Raw genomic sequence first — 12,715 nt, 5'->3', positions numbered from 1 at the left:
GAATCATGTGCCAATTTCAGATATCTGATCAGGTGAAGAGTCGTTTCTCTTCAGGTTTATCACTGCCACAATTATGTGAAAACTTTGTAAAGGCAGCGTATGATCCTCGTGTATCCGGTGTTTATCTTCATATCGAAACTCTGAAATGTGGATGGGGTAAAATCGAAGAAATTCGAAGACATATATTGGATTTTAGGAAGTCAGGTAGATTAGATGTTTATGATATCTTTTATAGGATTCCAGTTAAGAGGAATATTAATTGTGACAATATCTATATCTGTATCTATATCTATACTATATAATAAAAAATCAAGGTGTGACATTGTTAAAAGTATATGATATTACTAATATAATTCATAATTAAACTTTTAAACGTTGATGTTATTATTGGGCTTATTGGTATTGTCTAATAAGCTGGTTGTTGGGCTGTTGGACTGATTGGTTGGGCTGTTAGCCTGGTTGTTGTTAAGTCGGTTATGGCTGGGGTCCAAAGTGTAAATACAAGGTACTGATGTGCATGTTCTTATAACTATCAAGGGGCTATTTGTATCATTTGTTGAGTTCAGGTATAAAACAGAAGAGAGAGAAGGAGCTCATTATTCACAAGAATATTTTCTAGGGTTTCATTATCTCTCTGTCTCATCTCCGTAGTTGCTGAGTTCATGTGGTGTTCCTGGGTGTTCGTGTGAAGATCTGGTCATCAAGTCATCTTCAACCTGTTGAAGAGTGTTATCTGTTCTTAGATCTCTGTTGTAGAGATCAGTGTTGTATTTGAGATCTTGTTGATCTCTGTTTGTTTCTTTTGTATCCTTTTGTCGTATTTCTTTGTTCATATTCAACAGATCATTCAATCTGTTGAATCTATACTTTGTATTTCATAGATCTCAGATGTTTGAGATCTAGGGTTTGGTTGGGTACTTTTTGGTTTGGGTTAATAATAGTTTTTGTCACGTTTTTCTGTCACTATATCTTGTGTGTTCATCTTGTTTAGTCTTAGATCTATACCATTTTACATGGTATCAGAGCTTTAAAGCTCTTATATACAGATCTAAGTCTTCCGCTGTTTAGATCTTCTTGTTTGTTGTAGATCTGATCTGATAGTGTTTGTTTTTTTGTAGATCTGTGGAGTTTGTGGTTATCTGATCTTGGGGTGAATTTGGTGTGGATCTTGACACTGTTCTTGGAAGTCGTGAGAAGACTGCGTTGGTCTCTGAAACCCTAGAAGGTTCAGGGCAAACCAACCAGTAGTTGTTCTTTATTGTTTGGTGTTTGACTTGTAACCCTAGAAGGTTACAGTCTTCACCTTGTGCGAAGACTTTGCACCCACTGTGAGATCTTTCCTTCTTGTAGCTAGTATTTACTTTTGTTGGTTGATTAGTTGAAGTCGGGGTAGTGAGGACCGGCACTTTATCTGTTGTTTGTTTGTTTTTTTGTTTTCTCTGGTTTATTGTGAGGTTGGCTCCTGTATTAAGACATGTTCAGGCACTATAAGTGATGAACCTGAAGTCTTGACACTGATACAGCTTCGCCATTGTGTGTTGTATATCTGTTGGTTTTTTGGTGTGGCTTATTTGTTGTTTCTTGATAGTGTTTTATCTGTCTACTTGATTGTGAGTCACCATGGTTCAGCCAGAACCAGTAGATCAACCTGTACAAGGTCCTAGTACCTCTCAGACCTTAATAGGTAAACTGGATATTGGAGATCCACTTTACCTGCACCCTAGTGATTCTAGTGCCCTTACTATTGTTAGTGTAAAATTGAAGGGTACTGAAAATTATGCTGTGTGGTCTGCGTCCATGAAACTTGCTTTAGAAGCTAAAAATAAGTTTGGGTTTGTTAATGGAAAGTGTGAAAAATCTACTGAGGATGATGTGCTTGCTAATCAGTGGGATAGATGTAATTCTGTGGTGTTAACTTGGCTTTTAAACTCTGTGTCTGAGGAACTTTTCTTAGGTCAAGTTTTTTCTAGTTTAGCCTCAGAGGTTTGGGATGATTTGAAAGAAACTTATGACAAGATAGATGGTTCTGTGGTTTATGATTTGTTTAAAAAAATAAATAGTATTTCTCAAAATGGTTCTACTGTTGCTGATTACTATAATAGATTAACAACAATGTGGAAGCAGTTTGATGCTATGCTTCAACTGCCAACATGTTCTTGTAAAGCAGCAAAAGATTACAATGATTTTTCTATGTTAATCAAATTAATGCAGTTTTTAATGGGGTTAGATGATGTGTATCAACCTGTCAGAACAAATCTATTAACCAGAGAAACCTTTCCATCTGTCAAAGTTGCTTATTCTGTGGTTTCTAGGGAGGAATCACATAGATTGGCTAGTAGTGGGTCTAAAGGGCAAAATGTTACATTTGTTTCTAAACCAAATCAGTCTTTTGAGTCAAGAAAGAAAACTTCTAATCAAAGAGGACCTAATTCTGCTTTAAAATGTTCACATTGTAATATGATGGGTCATACAGTTGATAGGTGTTTTGAGCTGATTGGTTATCCTCCAAATTTTAGGAAAAAACCTAATAACTCATCTGGTAAAACAAATGTAACTAATAAGTCTAATGCTGCTGTTGCTTCCTCTTCTAGTGGGTCTACTTCTGGTTTTCCTTTTACACCTGAACAGATAGCTAAGTTGTTAAACTTAGTTGGTGATAAGTCTGCTAATGTGTCAAGTACTGGAGTGGAGTCAACAAATGTAGGAGGTGAGTCATGCTTTGTTACAAGTGGTATTAGTTGTTCTAGTTCTATGTTTTTTGAAGGTATAATTAGTTGGATTGTTGACTCTGGGGCTAGTCAACATATGGTAAATAGTGATAAAGACATGTTTAATATTGTTGATGTTTCTGATTTTGATCTTAGGGTAGGTCACCCTAATGGTACAAATGTTAAAGTTTTAAAAATTGGTAATGTCAAGTTAACTGATGGCATTGTATTAAAAGATGTTTTCTATGTCCCAGGGTATCATGTTAACCTTATTTCTGTGAATAGATTAGCAAAAGATAATGGCATTAGTGTTGTGTTTAATGAAAATAGTTGTGTGTTACAGGATTCCAAATCAAGGAAAGTCCTGGTGACTGGTAGTCAAGATAGTGGGTTGTATTTTGTGGGAAAGAATGGTAATTCAGTAAATGTTTGTTTTAATAGTTTTATTAAGTCAAATCTGTGGCATAGCAGATTAGGGCATCCCTCTGATCAGGTTCTAACTGTGTTAAAAGAGGTGGTTGATGTTAAAAGTATAGAACATGGGCCTTGTGATGTGTGTCATAGGTCAAAACAGGTCAGAGTTCCATTTCCTATTAGTGAACATAAGACTAAGTCAATAGGTGAATTAATTCACCTTGATCTTTGGGGTCCATATAAAGTTACTAGTTATGAAGGATTTAAATACTTTTTAACTATTGTAGATGATTTTTCAAGAACTGTTTGGTGTTATCTATTAACAAATAAAACTGAAGTTTTTGAAAATCTGAATAACTTTTATGAACTATTGGTAACTCAATTTGAAAAAAGGATAAAAGTTATTAGAAGTGATAATGGTACAGAGTTTGTGAATAATCAAATGAGTTTATTTTGTAAAACCAAAGGTATTCTGCATCAAACTTCATGTTCTTATACACCACAGCAAAATGGTGTGGTAGAAAGAAAACATAGACATCTCTTAAACACAGCTAGAGCTTTATTGTTTCAGAGTGGTTTACCTCTTAGATATTGGTCTGATTGCATTTTAACTGCTGTGTATTTAATTAACAGGTTACCCACTTCTGTATTAGGAGGAAAATGTCCTTATGAAATTGTGTATGGTTTTAAACCCTCATTAAGTCATTTAAGGAACTTTGGGTGTTTGTGTTTTAGTACAATCTTAAATGAAACTGATAAGTTTGCTTATCATGCTGATAAGTGTGTTTTTATTGGTTATTCTAATGTAAAAAAGGGATACAAGTTGTTAAGTCTAGAAAATAGAAAAGTTTTCTTTTCTAGAGATGTAAAGTTTTATGAAAGTGTGTATCCTTTTAAAACTGGTTTGAGTAATAATGAAGAACAAGTGAATAAAACTGATTTAAATCATGTTAATTTTTTTGATTTTACTGAAACACCTATTCCTGAAGTTCCAATTGTTCCCAATGATGAAGAGGGTGCTACTGGTGCACAAGACCCCAACAGTGAGGGTCAGCAACCAGATTCTCCCTCTACATCTGCTACTGCTCAGCAAAATGAGCAGTTAGGTAGTAGTAGTTTGGGAAATAATGGTGGGGCAGGCAACACTGTAGGGTTGGATGATGTTACCAACCAATCTGAGGGACAAAATACAGTTAGGAGGTCTTCAAGGAAAGTGTTGTTTCCACAAAAATTTAGTGAATATGTTGTTGAGGGAAAAGTTAAGTATGGGATTGAAAAAGTAGTTAACTATGCTAATTTGTCCCTTGACAATTTGAGTCTTGTTTCATCTTTAAATAAATCAATTGAGCCTAACTCTTTTAATGAGGCTGTTAAAGATCCTAGGTGGATCGAAGCCATGAATAATGAAATGGAGGCTTTAAATAGAAACAATACATGGATCATAGTTGATTTGCCTAAAGATAGAAAACCTATAGGCTGCAAGTGGGTTTACAAAATTAAGTATAAGGCAAGTGGTGAAGTTGAAAGGTATAAGGCAAGGTTAGTTGCCAAAGGGTTTAATCAAAGAGAAGGGATTGATTTTGGAGAAACCTTCTCTCCAGTTGTCAAAATGGTTACTGTTAGAATAATTTTGAAATTAGCTGTTAATAATGGCTGGCCTTTGTACCAGTTAGATGTTAATAATGCTTTTTTATATGGGTCGTTGTCAGAAGATGTTTACATGTCTTTACCTCAAGGTTACTTTAGTGATGATAAAACTAAGGTGTGTAAACTTGTTAAATCACTCTATGGACTTAAACAAGCCCCTAGACAGTGGAATGAGAAGTTGACTTCTGTGCTTGTTGATATGGGTTTTATACAAAGTGTTTGTGATCATTCCTTATTTATTATGTGTAAAAATGATGTTTTCCTTGTTTTGTTGGTTTATGTTGATGACATTGTCATCACTGGTAATGATAGAGTTGAAATAACAAAGGTCAAACAAGGTTTAAGTGATAGTTTTCAAATAAAGGATTTAGGGATATTAAAATACTTCTTGGGAATAGAAGTCTTGTATTCCAATGATTCTGTGTGTTTGTCTCAGAGGAAGTACTGTTTAGAGCTTCTTAATGAGTTTGGTTATTTGGGGTGTAAGCCAGTTGGGACACCTATTGAACAGTCTCATCTGGTTACTAATAAGATTTGTAAAGATACAAAGTTTTTGGATAATGTAAATGGGTTTCAAAAACTTATTGGTAAATTGATTTATTTGTCATTAACTAGGCCAGATATAAGCTATGCTGTTCAATTTTTAAGCCAGTTCATGCATAAACCTTGTCAAGTTCATATGGATATTGCTTTAAGATTGTTAAGGTACTTAAAGCAGTCTCCTGGAAGAGGTGTTATGTTCAGGAAGACTAATAGTTTAGATATTACTGGGTTTGTTGATTCTGACTGGGGAAAGTGTCTTTCAACCAGAAAGTCAGTGACTGGTTTTGCTGTTTATCTAGGTGATACACTTATATCATGGAAAAGTAAGAAACAAAGTGTTGTTTCTAGATCCACAGCAGAGGCTGAATATAGGGCTATGTGTTCAGCCACTTGTGAAATTATGTGGATAAAGAATTTGTTAGAAGAGTTAAAATGTAAATGTAATTTACCTGTTAAACTTTTTTGTGATAATAAGTCTGCAATTTCCATTTCTTACAACCCAGTTTTCCATGAAAGAACAAAACATTTTGAACTTGACTTACATTTTTTAAGAGAAAAAATTGTAAGTGGCTTAATTGAACCAGAAAAAATTGCTACTGAAATTCAGATAGCAGACATTTTTACTAAAGGGCTTAGTGTTAGTCAACACAGTGAAATGTGTGAGAAGTTGGGAATGTTTGATATGTTTAATATATGAATTATGGGGGGATGTTAAAAGTATATGATATTACTAATATAATTCATAATTAAACTTTTAAACGTTGATGTTATTATTGGGCTTATTGGTATTGTCTAATAAGCTGGTTGTTGGGCTGTTGGACTGATTGGTTGGGCTGTTAGCCTGGTTGTTGTTAAGTCGGTTATGGCTGGGGTCCAAAGTGTAAATACAAGGTACTGATGTGCATGTTCTTATAACTATCAAGGGGCTATTTGTATCATTTGTTGAGTTCAGGTATAAAACAGAAGAGAGAGAAGGAGCTCATTATTCACAAGAATATTTTCTAGGGTTTCATTATCTCTCTGTCTCATCTCCGTAGTTGCTGAGTTCATGTGGTGTTCCTGGGTGTTCGTGTGAAGATCTGGTCATCAAGTCATCTTCAACCTGTTGAAGAGTGTTATCTGTTCTTAGATCTCTGTTGTAGAGATCAGTGTTGTATTTGAGATCTTGTTGATCTCTGTTTGTTTCTTTTGTATCCTTTTGTCGTATTTCTTTGTTCATATTCAACAGATCATTCAATCTGTTGAATCTATACTTTGTATTTCATAGATCTCAGATGTTTGAGATCTAGGGTTTGGTTGGGTACTTTTTGGTTTGGGTTAATAATAGTTTTTGTCACGTTTTTCTGTCGCTATATCTTGTGTGTTCATCTTGTTTAGTCTTAGATCTATACCATTTTACAGACATGTGTCATTCAGTACTGGAGGGTGTTACTTTTTTATTTTATTATATAGTATAGGTAGATTTATTCAATCCGTACAATACACGCGGTTTTTTAAAGTTAAAACCTTTTTTTTATCATTTAGTATACAAAATTACATTTATTCAACCCGTGTAATGCACAGGTTTTTAAAGATATATTTTTTTTTTTATTATTTGGTATATAAAATTAAATTTATTCAACCGGTATAATACACGGGGTTCTTAAAGATATAACTTTTTATTATTTAATATATAAAATTACATTTATTCAACCTGTGTAAGGGGACCCGGGGTGGGGGTCCTTTTGTACGTGATGGTTTCTTTCCACGAGTGGAAAGTCAAAACAACCCACCGCCACCATACTAAAATAACGCGTGAATATTAATTCGCGTGATAAAGTTAACGCGTGATAAATGGAACATGTGAGGGGGTGTGAGGGTTTATTTTTGGGTGTTGTGAGTGATGGGCATTGTCACTAAAAAATGTTGTGTGTGATGGAATAATAGTTGATGACATGGCGGAACTTGATTGGATGTTGTGAGTGATGAGTGATGACCACCCCACCCCCCTAATACACGAGGTTCTAACCTAGTAATATAGGAAAATTCGTTGTTGGTTATGCGCTTGAATGGCATGAAAAGGAGTATTACCTTGGATGCGTCTGCGACGAGCTCTACGCCCCTCCAAGTGCTTACTTTTCAATGTATGGCTTAACTTCTCGAGCAATGTTTTTGGGAGGTAAGCTACACCTTACGTTTTAGATCAACCGCTGCTTCTTTATCTTTCAGGGTGATAAAGAAGTACGGTTAACTTCACTTGTCAATCTTGAGATCAACTTCTGAACTTAACCAAAGTGGCGTGTGAATGTATAGGTGTATTTGAGAAAATAGGTGTGGAACCACAAGTGCAGAGGATTGGTAAATATAAGAGTGCTGGTGATCAATTATTTCGCAAGAATATATCTGAAGAAAATCGTGAGGTGCTTACTACATTGCTAGACAATATCTATGGAAATTGGGTCGATAAGGTTTCTCAAGCCAAAGGTGAAGAGATTGATAGTTTCACATTGCAAGAAATACGTTGTAATTTCCCTATTGAATTGATACGGTTTGGATTGTTTCTTTTACAGGAAAGAGTAAGGAAGAAATTGATAGTTTTATTAACGAAGGAGTTTACCAAATAGATAAGTTGAAAGAAGACGGATGGATAACAGATATTAAATATGATGATGAGGTATACAATTATATGAATAAAAAACATGCCCGACTACCTATTTTGGGCGTCGATCATAATTCTTCGAGTATTTTTGAAACCATTTTCTGTATTTACCATTTAAATGTTAAACCTTTTCAGGTTAGATCTATGTTGAAAACAAGATTGGATATTGTAGAGAAGAAAAAACTTCCACTTATTGATTACAAGTGATTATTATACTATTATATAGACTTCACTTTTTCCCTTCAGAATTTGCATATTTCTGCTTAGGGCTGTAAACGAACCGAACGAACACGAACAAGACCTTGTTCGTGTTCGTTTGTTAAGAAATATATGTGTTCGCGAACTGTTCACGAACACTTATCGAACGAGATTTTATGTTCATGTTCGTTTGTTAAGGAAATGAACTTTTTCGTGTTCGTTTGTGTTTGTTTGTTAATTTTAGGCAACGAACGTTGACGAACACAAATGAGCACAAACTAATGTTCATGAACACAAATGGAAACAAACGAACATAAACAATCGTTCATGAACAGAATATATAATACACCGACACTTATTAGATATTTAATTTGTCGGAATTTTAAAGTATTTAAATAAATATAAAAAGTAAAAACACTAATGAAGTATCGAACACAAACAAACACGTTACCGAACATTCACGGACGTAAACGAACAAACACGACCTCTGTCCATGTTTGTTCGTTTAATTAAACGAACGAAATTTTTTGTTCGTGTTCGTTTGTTTAATAAACGAACGAACACAAACAAACTTCCCGCCGAACAATTCACGAACTGTTCGCTGAACGTTTGGTTCGTTTGCAGCCCTATAATCCTGCTTTTACAGATTACTTTATTATCATGGCTTCAGGAAATACTCAAAAATTAGGAAATGGAGTGTGGGGTTATCAGGTGGCAAGGATCGAATTGCAGTAATTAGAGCCTCTGGTAGCATTAGTCGTGTAGGAGGGTCATCATTTTCACCTAGTTCCGGCATAATAGCTGAGAAATTCATCAAAAAGATTAGCAAAGTAAGAGGTATGTAAAACATTATATGCTTCCTTTTATCTTGGAAATCTATACTGTAAAGTGTATAGGACCAACATAAGATAGATAGCGCGATTGCGTAATAAATTGGAACATATAACAGGTTTGCAAAATATGTTAAGTCTAAAGGACAAACATAAGATACATAACACAATGGTATAGTAAATTGCAAAATATGTATAGGTTTGCACCCACTTTCTTATTTTTAGTTATGATTAATGGCGGGGTTCTGCGAAAGACTTTATTTATACATACAAATGCAACATATTGTAGAATCAACCTGTTACTATGAAGTGAAAAGAATACACTCGTCCCTAAGAAAAGGCAATACGGACATGAATGTAATCCTCGTCCTATAATTGTTTTGGATACATGTTTGGGGACTTTAATTTTTTATTTACTTTTCAGATTCGAAAAAGTATAAGGGGCTGTTTGGTAGCCTCTTAATGACCATTCAGATGCTACCTCTTAATGGTTTAAAATCTCTGAATGAATAAGAGGTAATCTCAAGTCTGAATGGTTAAGAGGTAACCTCTGAATGGTAAATCATCACATGTCACATTCTTCTACCTTCTCATTGATAAAATTCTTAATGGTTCCATTAAGAGGTAGCCTCTTAATGACCATTCAGAGGCTACCAAACAGCCCCTAAGGCTGTTATTATCCGAATTGATAGCCCTGGGGGTGATCTTCTTGCTTCTGACTTGTAAGTGATATTGACCAGAAAACTACATTTTTTTAGGTACAAGTGGTAAAGTTTAAAGCTTGAGTAAACTTGCGTTTTGCTCCCTGTGGTTTGGTCACTTTAACGATTTTGCCCCAAACCTTTAAAACTAGCCATTTTCCTCCAATAGTTTGCTATGGTTTTTCCATTTTCCTCCCTGTGGGGAGCAAAATGGAAAAACAGACAATTTGGATGGAGTTAGAGGCGGGGAGCAAAATGGAAAAACCATAGCAAACTATTGGAGGAAAATGGCTTTTTTTAAAGGTTTGGGGCAAAACCGTTAAAGTGATCAAACCACAGGGAGCAAAACGAAAGTTTACTCTTAAAGTTTTATTCTAAATAAAAAAAAACACAAAACTAATAGAAACTGATACAAATTATTGTTCCTATTCAGTTCTTATACGCTCATTATAATCCTAAACCCCTTTTCAAATCTCTGTGCAGACCTGATGAAGAGAAACTGTTTGCAGAACGTGCCCAGAATTTTTATAAACAATTTCGTGACAAGGCAGCATGTTCGAGATCAATGAGTGTGCGTGGTAACTCAAATATATTTTTTGCTAATATGGGTTGCACAATTAGCAACAGAATGGTTATAAGTTATAAACTTATAACTGCAGGTGGACACGATGGAGGAAGTAGCTCAAGGGAGGGTATGGACCGGCAAGGATGCTGCTTCACGAGGTTTAGTTGATGCAATTGGAGGCTTTTCACGGGCAGTTGCTATAGCCAAACACAAGGCCAACATTCCTCACAACAAAAAGGTTTGTTTCATTGTGCTCTATATTTGCGCTCAATGGCTGTCAAGTTTGATTAATTTATAATAATCTACAAAAAAAAATAATGATCTAAACACACATTTTCTACTACTATACCAAAAAACCCACACAATGAAACTGTTTTTTAAGTATTATCAGGGGCGAAGCTATGAGAGGGCCCCGCGCGCTCGCGTGGGGGGGGGGGACCCCCCGAACTTTTCACTCAGTAGTGTTATGTATGTACGTTTCGTATAGAATTTTTTAGGTATATACGTTTTCGACCCCCCGGTTTTATAAAAAAAAAACTAGGTATACACTTTTAGGTCCGGTGACTTCCGACCCCCGGTGGAAATTTTCAAGCTTCGCCACTGAGTATTATGGGAAGTATTGGATTTCTCACGTGACGGAGAGAGTGTAACATTTTGAGAATAAGAAGACTGAAACAGTTCATATTTGTAGGTGGCGTAGTACGCCGTACGGGTCGGATATTGGGTCAAAACGGGTGACTTTTAAAGGTCCCGAGTGGGTTGTGGTAACTATGATATAAGGGTCAACTCGTTCGGGAAATATGAATTATAATATTATAATAGTTACATTATTTCAATAATGTCCTAGTTTTTTAAATAAAATGATTTATTTCAATAATGTCCTAGTTTTTTAAATAAAATGATTTAGGAGGCTTTTGAATTTACTTCGGGTGACTAATAAGGACCAATTTATTTTGTAGCCAACTTGTTTTACCATTAGAGATAAAGCATAGTTAAAATAATAATTTGTAGATTATAATTGTATTAACTAGAGTTTAACAAGTTGTATTATTAAATTAATAATTTAGTTAATTATCAGATTAATTGATTTAAGAGGTTGTAGGCGTTCAAACACGTTTTAGCTCATTTTCGCCGGTTTAGACCGTTCGACCCATCATTTCCATCTTTGCAATTTTTCTTTTCCAGTTTTACCCGCTTGTCTAGTCGAGTTAACCCGCTTTAATTTAAACGGGTTTAAATTGCTACCTATGTCGAGCAGCACAGCCGATACATTTTGTTATAACAATATTGTTGATTGTCTCTTTAGGTGACTTTGGTTGAGGTGTCGAAACCATCATTCTCTTTACAAAAAATCCTATTTGGCATGTTGAGTTCAGCAATTGGGATAGACACGGCACTAAAGCTTCTGCAGGATAATTCTGCAACGTGCGATGGAGTGCAAGCCCGTATGGACGGAATTATGTTTCATGGGTCAGAAGGATCTTCATTTGCAGACCCCAATTTCAGTTTGCTAAAAGATTGCCTAACTTCTCTTTGATCTCAGGAGCTTATTACACTTTTTGGTAACCTATGAAGTATGTTGGTTCCAAGATCAAGGTGTCCTTATATTGATGTTTATTTATTTTGTTTTGTGTTAAAAGTGAAGTTATGTTCTTAAGACAAAGTAGATACAAAACGTCGTTGAAGTTAATCTTCTTCTTTGTCTTTGAGTGAATGGGACCCACCCTTCTTGGTACCCTTGGCGACGAGTGATCGTCAATGAGTTCTAACCACTTTTGGACGTTGACGATGGGACGACACTGTGACTGATAGTCCTTGACAAGACCGAAGGGGAGAGGGTTCCTTGCATATATTCATATATGCCATATACTTGTATACCTCTCTTGTGCGGGTAGCCGGATGGAAGCCTCCCCTAACGTCAAACACGCCACCTACCTTAGTGCGGGCACCTCGAGCTTAGCCTAGCACTTCTAACTTACTTTCTTTGTCTCTATAGCACCAGAACATAGATAACCAGTCTCAAGTATGGTAAGTTTATTCCTTACGTACCGTGTTATAAATGATATCATGGTCTTCGGCCAAAGTAGATAAAAGGTCACTATGTGACCGGACGGGACTCACCCAGTGTGGCTCACTTTGAGTGAAAGAGACCCAACTTTGTTAGCATATAACCAAATTAACCGATGTGATCAAACTGAAATGAAATAACCAAGCTGAATTTCACACAGTTACTAGTCCCACTATGGTAATGTTTTAGATATTCCAGTGGTTTGTGAGGTTAAGTTCACCATCCTTTGATGATCTTCTTGTACTTCTTAGGTGGTGTTTGTTTTTTGGCCAGAAGCACTTCTGGCCACTTATGTCTGCACCGCGCAAACGCGCGCAGATGTTTGCGACGGTGGTAGATGATGGAGGAGGTGGAAGTGAGATGGTGATGCTGAGTGTTAGGTGGTGGTGGTGGTGGTTGCGAC

The 12,715-nt window shown here is 35.7% G+C and overlaps 1 protein-coding gene across 1 annotated transcript; it reads left to right on the top strand.

Moving 5' to 3' along the window:
* The first annotated feature begins 1,620 nt into the window (after positions 1 to 1,620).
* LOC110943997 (retrovirus-related Pol polyprotein from transposon RE1) lies at positions 1,621 to 11,979 on the top strand. The gene is made up of 10 exons (XM_035990062.1): positions 1,621 to 5,635; positions 7,333 to 7,470; positions 7,605 to 7,775; positions 7,862 to 7,965; positions 8,086 to 8,153; positions 8,819 to 8,985; positions 9,403 to 9,424; positions 10,163 to 10,250; positions 10,339 to 10,482; positions 11,551 to 11,979. Exons 1-10 carry the CDS (start codon positions 1,621 to 1,623, stop codon positions 11,779 to 11,781), a joined length of 5,148 nt encoding a protein of 1,715 aa, XP_035845955.1. The 3' UTR covers positions 11,782 to 11,979.
* The last annotated feature ends 736 nt before the right edge of the window (positions 11,980 to 12,715 follow it).

This window comes from Helianthus annuus, chromosome 5, assembly GCF_002127325.2.
Source record: "Helianthus annuus cultivar XRQ/B chromosome 5, HanXRQr2.0-SUNRISE, whole genome shotgun sequence".
NCBI lineage: Eukaryota > Viridiplantae > Streptophyta > Magnoliopsida > Asterales > Asteraceae > Helianthus > Helianthus annuus.
Note: the sequence above shows the minus strand (reverse complement) of the source record. Positions and strands in the feature narration are given on the sequence as shown.